This window comes from Pseudophryne corroboree, chromosome 2, assembly GCF_028390025.1.
Source record: "Pseudophryne corroboree isolate aPseCor3 chromosome 2, aPseCor3.hap2, whole genome shotgun sequence".
Taxonomy (NCBI): Eukaryota; Metazoa; Chordata; class Amphibia; order Anura; family Myobatrachidae; genus Pseudophryne; species Pseudophryne corroboree.
The window spans coordinates 82,721,359-82,740,055 of NC_086445.1; the positions used below are offsets into that span (position 1 = coordinate 82,721,359).

The 18,697-nt window shown below is 45.1% G+C and overlaps 1 protein-coding gene across 3 annotated transcripts in view; it reads right to left on the reverse strand.

Annotated features, from left to right (window-relative positions):
- SESN3 (sestrin 3) overlaps positions 1 to 18,697 on the reverse strand; it is a 99,838-nt gene that overhangs the window by 34,298 nt on the left and 46,843 nt on the right. For 2 of the 3 annotated variants that reach the window (XM_063951475.1, XM_063951472.1), the window contains exon 2: positions 410 to 472. The exons of the other annotated variant lie outside the window; for it this stretch is intronic. Coding sequence is in view for 1 of the 2 variants with exons in the window: in XM_063951472.1 (XP_063807542.1) it covers positions 410 to 472 (63 nt within the window). In the remaining variant the exon portion in view is untranslated. The remainder of the gene's footprint in view (positions 1 to 409; positions 473 to 18,697) is intronic. 3 annotated transcript variants of the gene reach the window in all.

Sequence of the window (18,697 nt, forward strand, 5' to 3'; positions counted from 1 at the left end):
GCACTAAATACATGCTACACCACTCAGTGCGGCTCACTCACGCCGCATGGCGTATTGGGGCTTGCGGTGTGAAGATACATCTGTACGCATCTCTCACTGATGTTATAAAGTCTATATCTGTGAATGCACATTTAGAAATGCCAAATTCCAATAAGGACGCTGACAGATCAAGATATCTGCGTCTAAGTTCCAGACGTGTGATTGCAGATTAAGTATATGCCTGATTACTATGTATGGCAAACAGCTCCTGTCATATATGCATTACATGATGAGTTTTCATACTGAATTGACTTGTATTTCAGTTTTACAGGACACTTAAGTGGAATATAGCGGTAAAGCAATGTGTATGTAAATAAGATGTCTTATTCCTTATTCAGTTTTATATTATGTTGATATACTGTATATTTACCTCTTTTTCAGGTATAAAGGCACTTGGTCCTCTTGATGGTTGAGAGATTAGTATTTTCTTATCCTAAAATAAAATGAATAAAAGGGCTTATAATATACTGTATAAAGTAAATTATATCAAATTTGACCTCTAAGATTTGAGTAAAATTTGATTGGTATGTGACTGTGTGTGAATTGTATTGGGATTTGCATTGTTTGTATGCCGATGTATTGACATATTAACACAGGGATATGTTACAACTAAATACTTACAAAATGAGTACAAAATAAGTAAAGCCATTGCACCAACACTGTCTGAGGCAGCCATTACAGGTTGAGTATCCCATATCCAAATATTCCGAAATACGGAATATTCCGAATTACGGACTTTTTTGAGTGAGAGTGAGAGGGAGATAGTGAAACCTTTGTTTTCTGATGGCTCAATGTACACAAACTTTGTTTAATACACTATGGGGGTAATTCCAAGTTGATCGCAGCAGGATTTTTGTTAGCAATTGGGCAAAACCATGTGCACTGCAGGGGAGGCAGATATAACATGTGCAGAGAGAGTTAGATTTGGGTGGGGTGAGTTAAATATGCAATCTAATTTGCAGTGTAAAAATAAAGCAGCCAGTATTTACCCTGCACAGAAACAAAATAACCCACCCAAATCTAACTCTCTCTGCACATGTTCTATCTGCCTCCCCTGCAGTGCACATGGTTTTGCCCAATTGCTATCAAAAATCCTGCTGCGATCAACTTGGAATTACCCCCAAAGTTATTAAAAATATTGTATTAAATGACCTTCAGGCTGTGTGTATAAGGTGTATGTGAAACATAAATTAATTGTGTGAATGTACACACACTTTGTTTAATGCACAAAGTTATAAAAAATATTGGCTAAAACTACCTTCAGGCTGTGTGTATAAGGTGTATATGTAACATAAATGCATTCTGTGCTTAGATTTAGGTCCCATCACCATGATATCTCATTATGGTATGCAATTATTCCAAAATACGGAAAAATCCCATATCCAAAATACCTCTGGTCCCAAGCATTTTGGATAAGTGCATACTTGCCTACCCTCCCGGAATGGCCGGGAGGCTCCCGAAAATCGGGTGACCCTCCCGGCCCCCCGGAAGAGCAGGCAAGTCTCCCGATTACAAGGGTCCCCCCCTTCCCGGCTGCCCACTTAGCGAGTGAAGTGGGCGGTCCGGGCAGGCGACAACGCGATTCTTGTTGAATCGCGTCATGCAAGCCACAACCCCCACTGTATAATGCCGGTAATTGCGGCATTACACAGTGGGGGCGTGGCTTGCATGACGCGATCCAGCAGCCATGCCCCATCCCTCCTCTGGCCCGCCCCCGTGCCACCTCCGGCCCGCCCCCTCCTCACATCAGCTCACTGCCCGCCCCCCTGCTGAGCCGACTGGCTGCTCTCTCCCGGAGAGAGCAGCCCAAAAGTCGGCAACTATGGATAAGGGATGCTCAACCTGTACTAGATTTACCTAGGCATAACAAGCAAATAAGGACAATATATGAATTATCTACAGCCGTGATCCTGAGGTAGTCACTTCATTTGGATTATGGGTATTTTATAAGGAATAACATTATTATTAGCCTTTATTTTTATGGTGCCACAAGGGTTCAGCAGCGACTAACAAAACGCAAAAACAAAATGAATAAAACAAGACAAAATTGACTTATAGTACAGAACATTGCAGGACCCAGACAAGGGTTATAAGTACTGCTGTAAAGCAGCAGTCACACTACCCAAATAAGAAGCTGGGAGACAGGAAAGGTTAGGAGCCCTTGTAGGAATCAGCGAGTAGATGACAATATAAGGCAAGGAAAGCACATGACGGAAGAGGGCCCTGCTCGTCACAGCCTACAGTCTAAAGAGCGGCAGACAGGGGGCAACATACCAATACCCGTAGCTGTGACGGATGTTAGACATCACTTCAGAATCCCGTGACCTGTATAATGGTCACAATTAATGTGGCCATAGAACTGTCCCCTCTCCAAAGAAGCGTTGTTAATTATTTAAAAAAAAAAAAAAAAAAGATATAGCTTTGTACAACAAAGCTATGTCCCCACAGTTTTGCCCCGAGCAGTCGAGCACCATATTATGCCCCAGTACCTGCTCGTTGGGGTATTGCTTGTTGCCAGGGGTTCTAATTATCCCCCCACCCCACCTCTGCTGCAGACTGTTCGGTAGCTTGGTTCAAGTAAACCTATTGAAAATGTCCCTTCCAAAATGGACGCCGCCTCGACAGTTATTAAAGATACTAGAGCCTCCTCTCCTCTCAGGCGGCGGCCATCTCGAGAGGGACATTTTCAATAGTGGCGGTGGCGGCAGGAGGACAGATAGTGACACAATAGTGGCGGGCAGCGGCATGAGCGGCCAGGGCCCTCCCCTCTCTGCCCTCACAATCCGTGATTGTTTGAATTGTCCCATTGGATATGCTGCGCATTAAATGAGAACATTCAACAGCCAACAAGATGTAGGTCCATGCAGTGTGTAACGATACATTGCGCCGCTGTACAGTGGACTGTATAGTGTGTACGGCCGTGCAATGTTTTGTTACATTGCTTCGCCACGTTCCGTCGTCAGGTGTGTACCCAGCTTAGGACTGTGCTGGAAAACAGGTCAGCGGTTTAAGCCCCAGTTAGCAGTCAATGGTACACACCCTAAAGTCAGCCATTTTTTCTGCTAAACCAAAATTCAGCCCATCAACTATCAAATGCACTGACATTACCGTGTTTCTTGTCTCAGGTATGTCGGTAGCTCTGTATTGCATGGATAGCCTGAATATTGGTTCAGCCCACAAAATGGCTGACCTCTGAGCAGGTAACATGCCCACTTAAAAAGGGAGTGCCCATATTTGCTTACGTTTATCATCCTTTTTAACTTGACTGACTATCTGATAACAATATAGGGCTTTGGTTGCTCCAGACATTATGGCTCGTTAAGTGCAAAAGTGAGCTGAATTAATTTGTATGGTAAATTATAAGGGTGATAACAAACATTACAGATGGAGTAGACTTCAATCATTATGCTAACCAATGAGTCGGCTAAGCCATATGAATCAATAAAGACCGCTCCAACTACATTTGAACCACACCTCCATCAGGAGACGCCAGCACACAAGATGTACTCTGCCCACTAGAAATCACAAAGCAACAATAGTTCAAGAGTTCAAGCACTATATGTCGGAGACTTATCAAACCTGCTTAAGAGAACAAATGGAGGTGTTGTCCATAGCAGCCAATTAGATTCCAACTATCATTTTATTATGTACTAGTTTAATGTTAGCTAGAATGGTTGCTACGGGCAACACCTCCACTTGTCATCTTTACGTTTCATAAATCTCCCCCTAAATCATAGCAGCAGGACTGCTGTAACGTATGGTTACAAGATCTGTGCCTATCTTTAGTTCCAGGAGTAGGTAAACGTGAGGCTCTCCGGCAGTGTGGATCTACAAGTCCCAGCAAGCCCTGCCTGCGTCATATTGGTGATTCCTGTTACTGCTGGCGAGCCCCAGTTAAACATGCGCCAATCCAGGCTTTTTCAACCAGTGTGCCGTGGCACACTAGTGTGCCGCGATCAGTTGCAAGGTGTGCCGCGGAGCCAGAGCAGCTTCCTGCACCTTAAGAGTGAACTGTTGGCCCGGGCTCTTCTTAAAGGATCAGTCGTGCTCCGGCCGTGACCTATGCCTTGAAGACGCAGCGGTGCGATATCATAGGTCACGGCTGCCGCGTCTCACCATCCAGTCAGCCCACCCGCCTGCAATATGCATCTTCCAGTTCCTGCATGCATACACAGCTTTCTTTGCACACCCACATCCACACATGCCCGACCACCCGCTGCTCAGTATTCGCAGAACTCCACTATGAATAACCCCCGCCACTGAGGGACAGGGAGGACAGCTGACCGGTAGGGGCTAATATTTGTTATGTTATTTCTCCTGTGGGTTGCAATAGGATTTATGTGGGGAGAATAAGGATTTATGGATTTATGTGTGGAGCAATAGGATTTATGTGGGGAGCAATGTGATTGTTTTTTCTGTGTAGGCCAATGTATGTGTGGATTTTTTTTTACTGATGGTGTGCCTTGGCAATTTTAAAATATTGTTTGGTGTGCCGCGAGTAAAAAAAGGTTGAAAATCACTGCTCTAATCCCTCAGATTAATCAGTATATTTTCTTTTTTAATTGCCAAGACACATGTGGGAGCAGGTACAAGGGAGTAGCTTTGTTTTTTATTTTGTCAACATCATGTCTTAAATATATAACAAAAACATTTTATATATAGATATATAGCATGCCTTAATAGCAAATCTGTAGCAGGGCATGCTGAGATGTGTAGTTCCACAGCAAATGGAGGGTCGCATGTTGAACACCCCTGATGTAGACTGTCTATGGTAAATGTAATACCCCCTTTAGACATAAGCCTAGAACCTGGGTTCTACCCAGGTTTGGAGTCCCAGGTCCGCGATCCTGCTCGCTAGCAGAGTTTTTCCCAGGACTTGCAACCTGGGTAGGCGACCCAGCTTCTGAGGTCTGAAAGGTGCGACGCGGGTCTTGATGACCCGGGTAAAAATCAAAAGAAAATGATTGGTTGGAGACAGTAGCGCTTGGAGATGGGATTATCTCCACGTGCCCACTGAATGCTGGAAGACCTGGGTCTAGTGTGAAGGGGGATGACCCAGTAATAATCCAGGTCATCACCCATGTATGAAAGGGGTAGCCTCGACTTCAACCCGTGCTCTGTTTTCCAGGTCCGAGATGGGTTGATGACAGGATTTTTGGGAATGGTAACCTCTGCACAGGTTGGCATTCCCAATCAAAGTCCAAGTGGATGGTAAAATATGAAAAAGTTGAAAAAAAAATGCCAAAAATTCCCAAAAACTTGTGTCGACCATACGGTGTGTAGAGCATTTGAACCTGCTGACCTTTTGACCATGTCGACCACATGCAAACTGGCCATATGGTGTCCACCAGAGCCGGCGCTAACCGCTCAGCAGCTCCTGCAAGGCAGGGAGGCGCAGGTCGGCAGAGGCGCTCTCCCCGCTCTGCTGTTGCTGCTGGCTCCTGGTTGCTGCTGCATCTGTCACACTGTATGACAGACGCAGGCAACGTGAAATGCGGCTCCGGCTCCCTCCTGTTTCCACCACCTCCTCATGGCCGTGGCTAGAGAGGCATGTCACCTGGGCGCCTGATAGGAGAGGGCGCCGATCCCCCTAACGCTCCCCTCCCTATGCAGCAGCCGCCGGCATCGAGATGAAACTGAACAAAAACTACATCTCCCAGCAGCCCTTGCTGCCGGGAGCTGTAGTTTACTTTCAGTTTCATCTTGCAGTGATCAGCTGAACAGGATTGAGGGGGCAGAGGTAGGGGACAAGTTACCCCAGCCTTTCACCACCCCCCTCTTCCCCCCACTGCCATTAATCATGGCAGTGCACTGTAAACTAAGAAGTTACCCGACGTCCGAAAAGGGGGCGGGGCTAGATGGCACTGTACTACACAGTGCCTTGCCAAGTTGCCACTGCCAGTTGCCAGCAGCATGGGAGAATGGAGGGGATGTGAGCAGCAGCATGGCCAAAACAGTGAGTGTGACTCAGGGAAGGGCACTGTATGTGTGTGTGTGACTGCTATATGTGTGTATAAATGTTTGCTTGTGTGTGACTGTATGTGAATAGGTGTCTGACTACATAGCTGTATGTGTGCTGGTATGTCACTGTATGTATATGTGTCACTATATATGTATTTATACAGGTGTGTGATTATATGTATGTATGTGAGAGAATGTATGTGTGCGTGTATGTTTTTAGGTGTGTGACAGCATGTATTTGTATGGGTGTGTGATTTCATGTATGTATCAATGTCTGAGTTATTATTGTATACCCCTTTTACACCGCCAGCTAGTAACACGGGTTATTGGACATGAGCACGCATAACCCATGTTGCTGGTTGCTGTAAAAGGGCCCAGTTAGAATAATCCGGGTCGATTGACCTGGTATTCCAACTCAGGTAGCTTGCAGGGTTGAACACGGGTTCAACCCGGCAAGCTGTGCTGTGCAAACTGGTAGCCGGGTCGATGCAACCCGGCTCCTGTTCACAGTGTATGTACAGGCAGCGCTTGGAGATCATGTGATCTCCAAGTGCCGCCCCCGCTGCGTCACCAGCAATGTCACCAACCCGGCAATATGCCAAGTTGGAATCTGCGGTGGGAAAAGGGCCTGAGGCGGGTCGCACCCGGGAAGCATCCGTGTCAGGCTCCCAGGTGCGATCCACCTCAGATGATATAACAGAGGTATTATTTTATCTTTATCTGTAGCCCAAATAAATAAAAAAATACAAGTAAAAAGTGTGAAAATGCCTACAGTAGCTATCCCCTTTGCCCTTGTGGAGTTATATATATATATGCACACACAACAAGTTAATGGCTTACCCCGGGTGACAAAACTCCTGGTTTCGGGCCTGCCCTCCTCCCCACTGCACTTTAGGCAGCGGTGCCAGCAGCACTCTCCCGCACAGAGCCGGTACTCTCCAGCTCAGCACCGTGAAGCGCGGCTCCGGCTTGGTCCCTCCGGCTCCCTCCCTCCTCCCCACTGCACTTTAGGCAGCGGCGCCGGCAGCACTCTCCACGGATCTGTGTGCGGTATGTACCGCACACCACCTGTATCTCCCCTCCGGTTTACTTAAGTGTAAGGTTCATTAATTGTTGCACTACTTCTGTGGGCATTCTATGTGGCACTAGTACTGTGGGCGCTTTGTGGATCACTGCTGCTGTGGGCATTATGTGTGGCACGTCTACTGTGGGTGCTCTGTGGGGCACTACTGCTGTGGGCACTCTGTGTGGCACAACTACTGTGGGCGCTCTGTGGCACGACTACTGTGAGCGTTATTTGTGGCACAACTACTGTAGGCGTTCTGTGTGGCATCACTACTGTGGGCTCTCGGTGTGGCACGATTACTGTGGGCGTTCTGTGTGGCATGACTACTGTGGGCGCTCGGTGTGGCACTACTACTGTGGGCGTTCTGTGTGGCACAACTACTGTGGGCGTTCTGTGTGGCACTACTGCTGTGGGCGTTCTGTGTGGCACTACTGCTGTGGGCGTTCTGTGTGGCACGACTACTGTGAGCATTGTGTGTTAGGCACGCTATCATTGTGGGCATTTTGTGTGGCACTACTACTGCGGGTGTTATTTGTATAAGGGACACTACTGTGGGTATTGTGTATAAGGAGCACTACTGTGTATCGTAATGTGAATTAGGTACACAACTATCGGGTGCAATATGAATCAGGCACTACGTGTGGTATAATGTGAATACGATTGTGATACTGTGTGGCGTAATTTGAATTGGGGATACTATTATGTGGCCACGCCCCTTCCATATGAGACCACGCCCCTTTGGCGGGCTCTGTCCCTTTATTCCATATGGGAGGGAGGGCGCAAATTTATTGTTTGCAGGAGGGCGCCGGACACCCTAGCACCGGCCCTGGTGTCCACCTTTTGACTGTCGACCTATCATCCGGATACCATCTGTTTGGTTGGTGCTTGGCTGTTTGCATGCAGCATCCAGGGCCAAAAACACAAAGAGGCCAGTCCCAGGTAGGGTGGCCAATCCTGGGCCATTTTTTTCAATCCTGGGTATCGGGATTGAAAAATGGTCAAAGGATACCCGGGATTGGCTTTTTTCCTGTTCGTCCGCCCGTCCCCCCCCACCGCACACAACTCACCATACTACGGGGGCGGGCCATTTCCTTCGGGCTCCGTGGCAGGTGACGGGCAGCTGACTGCGCAGTGTGACCTCTGACTTCATGTCACGCTGCGCAGGGGGAGGCGGGCAGCATCTGAGCCTCCTGAGGATGCTCAACGCTGGCCGGCATTAAAAACACAAAGGGCCGCCTGATCCCGCAATCCCCGGGATTGGAGATTTCAATCCCGGGATTTAATCCCGGACGATTTTTGCCATAAATCCCGGGATCCCACGGATCAAGATCCCAGGATTGGCCACCCTAGTCCCATGTTAAGAAGGTTTTACTATGTCCACATATAGATACATAGTTTGTGAGGTTGAAAAAAAACAATCCGTCCGTCGAGTTCTCATTATCTGTATTATTTTCATGAGTAATTTTATCTGTTGATAAAGTCGGTTGTTGTGTTGTATTTCCTCATTTTATTATAACTATGCTACGTGATCTATCCACCATAACCCTGTATATCCTTATCCATTAGGAATTTATCTAATCCATTCTTAAAAGTATTGACAGAGTCTGCCATTACTACTTTCTCAGGCAGGGAATTCCAAACTCGTATTGTCCTTACTGTGAAAAAACCTTTCCGACTATGTGTGCGGAATCTCCTCTCCTCTAACCTAAGTGGGTGTCCACAGGTTTCCTGTGCAGGTCTTAACAAAAACAGATCCCACGAAAGCTCTGTGTTTTGTCCCCTTAAATATTTATAAATGTTGATCATGTCCCCTCTTAATCTCCTCTTTTCTAGTGTAAACATGTCAGGCCTTGCAAGTCTTTCCTGGTATTCCAGCGTCTCCGTCCCCTTAATTAGTTTGGTCGCCCGCCTCTGAACCTTTTCTAGTTCCAGGATATCCTTTTTGTAGGAGGGTGCCCAAAATAGTAGGCATTAAACAATTTCTTGGTTTTGTGGGTGTTAGGTCAGTTTATGCCAGTACCAGTCATGATGGCCAGATAGTCTCAATACTCTAATCTTGCATGTTTTACATTTCTGATTGACTTAATTTGCACAGCAATCTCCACTATCCAGACCACACCCCTCTATCAGTCCCAGGAACTGGGCATTTGCACAGGTAACACGTCAGTAACCCCAGAGTCATCTTTACTCAAAGATTGTGACATTTCAGATGACAACCTCAAACAAAGGACTCTTCTGTTTTGTTCTATAATCAATTCGCAATCTAAGCCTGTGGTATTGCAGGTCATCGGCCTCAAGCCTATCTTCATTACTGTCTACATTATTTAATATCTGTCCAGATTTCAGCTTTAAGGTCTCGTTTTTGCCTAACATTAGACGCTGTAACCAAAGCGACAAAATAGTTACTCATTTATTGTAAGAAAAAATATTGGGGCCAATCCAATTAGCCTCAGTGTGCCACAGGGGCATTGCTGCAATGCTCAGTTGTGCACATTTCTGCCGTATACGGCTGCCATTACATCACAATGTTCCTGCGCACCTCTATGAATGTGACCCTAAACGGTCAATGCAGTATGTTGCGCATCGTGCCTGTCTGGAATGCCATGTATGGCACATTGCATACAACTGAAATGACCCTATTGTGTTCATTTTCACTTCAAGCTGAAGTACACTGATTTTGTTTCTGAATTCTCTTGTGACTACCATGGTAACCACAGTCACCTGACTTATTATGTAGGGAGCAGGAAAAGGCTTTGGAACACCCAAGACCCTTTAGTTCACAGCATAATCCCCTAACTCACTTCTTCCTCTGCCAACATGTACATGAAGGGAGGGCTGTGACTCAGATCATATGACCCTCTTGTCAAGAAACAGAATTTATCAATATCTGTATTTTTAATGGCATTTTTTGGGATCCTAAATAAGAGAAGGAGGACAGCTCTGAGGAACCCGTGTCAGTGAGGAAAGTGCAACACTTAAGTACAGTACATTTCAAATCATTTTTATCTCTATAAGCTCTCTCAAGGAGTTAGAGTTAAAGGTAGGCTTGTATACACCTGTCTAAATTTATTTAACAAAGTCCAGCATTTTATATCTGTAACTCCCTGTGCTTTTCACACATATTTATATCATCTGGTACAGTTTATTTTATTTGTTTTGTTGCACTTGTATGGCAAAAACTCAGCTTTGTGCTCTACCCCCGGACAACAATAAACCATTTTCTATGTCTTCATAAAAGTTTGCCAGAAAAGCACAAAAGGAAGGACCGCAAAAACAAAAAACCCTTTTATTTACTAACTATTGTCGTAAACAGGTACTGACGTCACATAGAGGTAAGAACACCCTTTAAATGTGTTTGAAAGCAGATGCCAGGGTTACAGGTCATTTATGGGGCATGAGCAAAAATCCAATACTGTGTATTTCCCAACTTAAAAAAAACTCCAAACATTTAAAAATGTCTAACTTGTGTAACTTGAGTCTCGAGTGAAATATGATGTAACTACAAAATATGTGCATATTCTATTCTTTCCTATCCCAAAATAAAACCTCAGTGATTGCAACTGAATTCAATACAAAATCCACTTAAAGTGCATTCATTGCCTGTATGGAGCAGGGGCAGCCATTTTGAAAATGGAGACCACATTTAAGAGAAGTCAGTCCACCAAGTCGCTAAGAACTAGTGAAATCGCTGAGGCATGAGGCATTGATTGCCTCCTGTGATGCAACTAGTTCCCATTGACCTATCTATCTATATATAGTTGCTCAGTCCCCAAAAAAACACCAGACGCGAACCATCTGCCGTCACACTTTGTTCTTTTGCCGTTACACTCTAGTTATGATCCAAAGCATAAGTCAAACAAAGATAAAGGTTTGGAAATGAGCTCCTAGGCCACTCTGGTTCACCAGCGAAACCATAAGACTCTACCACTGACACGTTTTATTCACGGACACGTGCTATTGGACAATACAGAATCACCTTTCTGCTGGAGGGTGCGGTGACCTGGAATAACCTATTGCAAGGAGACAAGGGAATCTGCGGCTCAGGTCAATGACAAGTCTCTTAGATAATAATGTCTTACTGTTTATGGTATGTGCGCACCTGTCATACACAGGCTATAAACACAGCCTCTCACCACAGTGACTTGCAGGATTTGCTGTAAGCGGCTGCAGGCACAGGGCCACAGACAGATTTGCATCTACTTGATATGATTTCCCTGACTCCTTTCCATTCCTTCACACAGTAGGACCTACTGTACATTAATAGCTCTTGTAATATAGCCGAGGCTTACAGAAGTAAAAACACAGAGTACTAAAGGAGAGGGCATTGGGAAGATGGCCACTGACTGGCGCTGCTTATTGGTGTCTATAATCCAGTTGAGAATGACTTGAAATTTATTGTTAAAGCTGAGATGTATTAATTTGGTTTTGGATAAGTAGTAGATGAGACACTACGATGTGTGTGTCGTACCAGCTGGCGCTTAACCAGGACGCACTGTATACTTGATAAAATATTTGAAAATAAAAATATTAAGTTAACAATATATTCACATAGAATATCATGCACACATTATTCAATGCATCCACAATTGCATATTTATCTTTCTGCACTTATACCTAAAGAAACACTATATTGATATGATAGATAGATAGATAGATAGATAGATAGATAGATAGATAGATAGATAGATAGATAGATAGATAATCTCTCTATAACATGGTCGACCATTCATACCAGAACCCCTCAGTCTTTACTACACATATGTGTCCTTTAGGATAATGAGGTAGAAACAGTGTACAGTATAATATTGTTAATGTACACAGTTCTTATAGATTGTTTTTTAATCACAGGCAATTCAGTAGAGCCAGTTATTTAATGTAAATGAATCCCAGCTATCTGTTAAGAAGGTGACAACTTGTTTTACTGAAAACTTTCCTCTAATTCACAATACTGATGTAAAAAGGAGGTGTGCTGTAAGTACAAACATCAGCACATGAATACGCCATTGCCTGTACAGTGTCACAGAGGATTCTGGGAGTGGAAAAGTACCAGATTACATAGGCAGCCACAAGTCACAACTTTTTATCTACAAAGAGTTGCATTTTTCTCTGATTTGTGTGGGTCCCAGTGACATGGAACGTACATAATAAAAATATACAAGCAGTGATTTGTTCATAGAACTATTCAACATGTTATCAATGCAGAAAGGAACAGGAGGCTGGACTGCATGCGGTCGGTAACCTTGGCCTTGCTAGAGTGTACAGATAAAGCCTACAGCTTCTGAGAGCCATAAATTTACAGTACTACAGTAGCTTAACCCTTACAGTGGAGCACAGTAAGAATATATACATACACACATTATATATATATATAATGGGGCAGTACACCCGTCAAACTGTATCACAGGTGCCCTAATACGAGTTCGAGGAGGACAAAAACCTCCCGTGGAGCATAAGGGCAAAAAAACACATTCTATCTATCTATCTATCTATCTATCAATCTATATCCAGTAGGCTACATTCTCATGAAGGTTAGGTGAGCCTACTAAATGGTCGTTTTTATTATATGTAGGCGGCAGAACATTATAATTGGTATAGTAATTCGGTTTGATAGAGGTTTATGAAAGACACAGGTGAGGTGATTTGTATAAAGACTAATTCTGACCAACATGGTATACATTAGTTCAGTGGTTCCCAAACTCAGTCCTCAGGACCTCAAACAGTTCATGTTTTCCAGACCACCCAGCAGGTGCACAGGTGTATTACCCACTGTCAATGGGGGATAGTGTTCATTCTAGCACCCTGCGCCTGTCATCACCCATGCAATTCTGCTTTCCTGCCTGGGGTGTCGCTCTCTGCTCTGGTGTTTCTTGACCACTTCTGGGCTGTATCTCAGCACTGAGATACAGATCAGAGTGTGCTAGAAGCACCAGAGCAGAGTGCGACACCCCCCAGGCAAGAAAAAGGAACTGCCCGGGTTGTGACAGTTGCAGGGTGCTAGAATGAACACTAAGGGAGATGCAGCTTACATAACTTTCACAAGGGCAGATGTATCAACCTTCTAAAGGGGACAAGTGCAGGTGTTGGCCATGGAAATCAATCAGATTATAGCTATCATTTATCTATTACATTCTATAACATGAAAAGTAGAAGCTTATTGATTGCTATGGGTACCAACTCCCCCGTCACAGTTATCTATTTACCATGTATATACTTAGGGGGAGATTTATCAAATCTTGAAGAGCGATAAAGTGGAGAAGATGCCCATACCAACAAATCCGATTCTGTCATGTTACCAACCAATCAGATTATGTGGTAGCCAAATGAGAGTTAGAAGCTTGGTTTCTATGAGCAACTTCTTCACTTTCTAGAGTATTCAATTATCCGCAAATTTGCGGCAATTTTTCACCCGAAAATTTTTCGCGCCAATCGGGCGAAAATTGCTGCGGAAACGCTCCGTTTTTCGACCTATTTAATTCCAAACGGGTTTCACGTGAAAATTCTTGCAGTGAAAAGTGCAGGTGAAAATGGGGAAATCAGCCTGTACCCCCAAAAATGCTAAACTAACATAGGAAAACAGAAGAGAAGTGTGTTAGAGATCACATTAGAGAGTTTTGGGGGACTTAAATTGTGTGAAATGGCTGTTATATGCATTTTTTTAAAAATGTAAAAAAATGATAGAAAGCAAGTTTTTTTGAGCAAAATAAATGCTCTCATTAAATTTGGGGTACATGAAAATGGGTATAAGTATATATTTGAGTCATTTTAGGGTACTTTAAAAAAAAAAGTGGAAACAGACCGATTACTCCCATCTGCAAACCTAAAAACACCTGTCCCACTCATAAAGCACCCCAATATACCTGTCCCATACCTTGAACCCCAATTTCCATCACTTTGTACTTTTTCACCCCAAAAATGACATGTCATTATTGGCCAATTAAAAATAATTAAAAACTTCAACGTGCCTAATTAGTCATTAAGGGGGGTGTCCCAGGAGTTCTGTACCATATCCAAAATTTTTACCTTAAAATAGTGACTTTTCCCAACTCTTCACCTGCTTCAGAGTAGGTGAAGTGAAATTAGTGAAAAAATTATCACCGATAAATTTTCCTGGAAAATTGAATAGGCTGTAATTGCGTTTCGCGGGAAAAGTCCGGTTTTTCGCGCAAACTGATTTTAGGAAATCAGTTTCTTTGGCTGTTACTTTTCAATCCTAAAATCGAATGACATAACACTGTGGAAGACGCAAGGTCGATTTTAATTTCTTACTAGTTTTCTTTCCTTGAAGAGATCATTAGCGTTACGCGAGTTATAAACAAACTATATCTGTTAACCTCATTAGGACTGCAAACGCCTCATAGCCCAGATAGCTGAACGTCCTAATCTGCATTATCAAGGCCAAAGTAGCACAGTCTCAGTTTCAGCTGCAACCCAACATTAAAACAGAGAGAGAGTAAATATGATGGACTGCACCGATGCCAATATACAGTGGAGGTGGCCATTTTGTATGGGGAACCAAAATCTATGATGACAATAAGTCAAACAGGAGCATACCCATATGTGTTGGGGTGGGGGGGAGCGTCATGCAGGACTCCAGGAAAAGTAGGCCAACATTCCAGATCCTGGTTTGCTTTCTTGTAAAGTGGACAGGGCCTTGAACATGCGATTTGTGCCAACAGGCCCCACCTCTGCTACACGTGAACACCAAAAACTAGGCAGGTTAGGGCATGTGCAGTGACTAGTGCTACAGCTCACAGAGAAGCTGCCGCCACTGAGTGTACATTCTCACTAGCCAGGCAAGACATCCATTGTAACTGGCAGACATGAAAAAAGCATTATACCCCAAAGCAACCAGACATCAATTTTCATGTTCTAAATTGCATTGAGGGAAAAAAAAAACAACAACAAAAATATCACAGAATCAAATAGGATACCTTGGTTCATAGCACTTTTCATCCTATGCCCACAGTTTTCATTAATATACACATTGTATTTTACTTCATTAATGTCAAGTGTATGTGTATAACACCAGTCTGATGTGTAGCTGGCACACTGCATGCTTTTTTTTATTTTTTATTACTTCACAAATCATTACAGCAGGGGATTAAGGGGGTCATTCCGACCCGTTCGCACGCAGCGGTTACGTTGCGCTCACCGAAGAAAGCGGTCGCAGAGCCGACCGCAAGAAGATTGACACAAAGAAGGCGTTCCTGGGCGTGTCTGGACCGTTGCCTGCCGTTTTAGGGGAGTGGAGAAGAAAACGCAGGCGTGTCCTGGAGAACGGAGGGCGGATGTCTGACGTCAAAGCCGGCTCCAGCATCGCTGAGGTTGTCGCACAGGGTAAGTATGTCCAGGGCTGGTCATGTTCTGCTTGAGAAATTAGCAGGGCTGCACAAGCCATCGCAGCCCTGCTAAGCTAAAATACACTCCCCCATAGGCGTGGACTAGTTGATCGCAGCAGCAAAAAGTTGCTGGCTGCGATCAACTCGGAATGTCCACCTAAGTCCGACAGCACTGACTCAATTAATCCTATTAAAGGGATAGATGAGCAGGGCTCCATCTGTAGTCAGGAGAATAGCAACCTCTGGAAAGACGTTTCACCATGTATTCCTTCCTGCTCTATACCTGGTTATAGCTGAGCGATTCTGACAACAAAATGTAAAAAATTCTCAACACACACACACACACACACACACACACACACACACACAGGATCTCAGCAGCTACAGTACAGACAGCAGAATCCAGACGGATCCCAAAAATAAGTGCTGGGGTTGGGTTAAGGCAGTAGAGGGAGGGTTAGGGTTAGGCTGTAGTGAAGAGTTAGGGTTAGGCTGCAGGAGCGGTGTTTTAGGGTTAGAATTAGGGGTAGGGACGGATTAAAATACTTACAGGGATCGTACAATGGATTGTATATGGTGACGTCCAGTGGTCAGGCCATGTTGGAGGTATAGGGGTCTATTCATGAAGCAGTGAAAAGTGTGGAGAAGTGCGCCAGTGGAGAAGTTGCCCATGACAACCAATCAGCATTGAAGTAACATTTATAATTTGCATATTATACCACTGTACGGAGCAGCTGATTGGTTGCCATGGGCAACTTCTCCACAGGCTCACTTCTCCACTCTTTTCACTGCTTCATGAATAGACCCCTTAGTGTCCTATGTCTGTATAGAGTGTAAATCGAATTGTACTATGATAAAGTCTAGTGGTCAGGACGTGTTAGTTGGTGAAGTCTCCTATGTCTGCATAGGGTGTAATAATAAGAATTTACTTACCGATAATTCTATTTCTCGGAGTCCGTAGTGGATGCTGGGGTTCCTGAAAGGACCATGGGGAATAGCGGCTCCGCAGGAGACAGGGCACAAAAAGTAAAGCTTTACGATCAGGTGGTGTGTACTGGCTCCTCCCCCTATGACCCTCCTCCAAGCCTCAGTTAGGTACTGTGCCCGGACGAGCGTACACAATAAGGAAGGATTTATGAATCCCGGGTAAGACTCATACCAGCCACACCAATCACACCGTACAACCTGTGATCTAAACCCAGTTAACAGTATGATAACAGCGGAGCCTCTGAAAAGATGGCTCACAACAATAATAACCCGATTTTTGTAACTATGTACAAGTAATGCAGATAATCCGCACTTGGGATGGGCGCCCAGCATCCACTACGGACTCCGAGAAATAGAATTATCGGTAAGTAAATTCTTATTTTCTCTATCGTCCTAGTGGATGCTGGGGTTCCTGAAAGGACCATGGGGATTATACCAAAGCTCCCAAACGGGCGGGAGAGTGCGGATGACTCTGCAGCACCGAATGAGAGAACTCCAGGTCCTCCTTAGCCAGGGTATCAAATTTGTAGAATTTTACAAACGTGTTCTCCCCCGACCACGTAGCCGCTCGGCAGAGTTGTAATGCCGAGACCCCTCGGGCAGCCGCCCAAGAAGAACCCACCTTCCTTGTGGAGTGGGCTTTTACCGATTTTGGCTGTGGCAGGCCTGCCACAGAATGTGCAAGCTGAATCGTACTACAAATCCAGCGAGCAATAGTCTGCTTAGACGCAGGAGCGCCCAACTTGTTGGGAGCATATAGTATAAACAGCGAGTCAGATTTCCTGACTCCAGCTGTCCTTGAAATGTATATTTTTAAAGCTCTGACAACGTCCAACAACTTGGAGTCCTCCAAGTCGCTTGTAGCCGCAGGCACTACAATAGGTTGGTTCAGATGAAATGCTGACACCACCTTAGGGAGAAAATGCGGACGAGTCCGCAGTTCTGCCCTGTCCGAATGGAAAATCAGATATGGGCTTTTGTAAGATAAAGCTGCCAGTTCTGACACTCTCCTGGCCGAAGCCAGGGCTAGTAGCATGGTCACTTTCCATGTGAGATATTTCAAATCCACAGTTTTTAGTGGTTCAAACCAATGAGATTTGAGAAAGTCCAAAACAACATTGAGATCCCACGGTGCCACTGGAGGCACCACAGGGGGCTGTATATGCAGCACTCCCTTAACAAAAGTCTGGACTTCAGGAACTGAAGCCAATTCTTTTTGGAAGAAAATCGACAGGGCCGAAATTTGAACCTTAATAGATCCCAATTTGAGACCCATAGACAATCCTGATTGCAGGAAATGTAGGAATCGACCCAGTTGAAATTCCTCCGTCGGAGCACTCCGATCCTCGCACCACGCAACATATTTTCGCCAAATGCGGTGATAATGTTGCGCGGTTACTTCCTTCCTTGCTTTAATCAAAGTAGGAATGACTTCTTCCGGCATGCCTTTTTCCTTTAGGATCCGGCGTTCAACCGCCATGCCGTCAAACGCAGCCGCGGTAAGTCTTGAAACAGACAGGGACCCTGCTGAAGCAAGTCCCTTCTCAGAGGTAGAGGCCACGGATCTTCCGTGATCATCTCTTGAAGTTCCGGGTACCAAGTCCTTCTTGGCCAATCCGGAACCACTAGTATCGTTCTTACGCCTCTTTGCCGTATAATTCTCAATACTTTTGGTATGAGAGGCAGAGGAGGAAACACATACACCGACTGGTACACCCAAGGCGTTACCAGCGCGTCCACAGCTATTGCCTGCGGATCTCTTGACCTGGCGCAATACCTGTCCAGTTTTTTGTTGAGGCGAGACGCCATCATGTCCACCATTGGTCTTTCCCAACGGGTTACCAGCATGTGGAAAACTTCTGGATGAAGTCCCCACTCTCCCGGGTGAAGGTCGTGTCTGCTGAGGAAGTCTGCTTCCCAGTTGTCCACTCCCGGGATGAACACTGCTGACAGTGCTATCACATGATTCTCTGCCCAGCGAAGAATCCTTGCAGCTTCTGCCATTGCACTCCTGCTTCTTGTGCCGCCCTGTCTGTTCACATGGGCGACTGCCGTGATGTTGTCCGACTGGATCAACACCGGTTTTCCTTGAAGCAGAGGTTCTGCCTGGCTTAGAGCATTGTAGATTGCTCTTAGTTCCAGAATGTTTATGTGAAGAGACGTTTCCAGGCTCGACCACACGCCCTGGAAGTTTCTTCCTTGTGTGACTGCTCCCCAGCCTCTCAGGCTGGCGTCCGTGGTCACCAGGATCCAATCCTGTATGCCGAATCTGCGGCCCTCCAATAGATGAGCACTCTGCAACCAC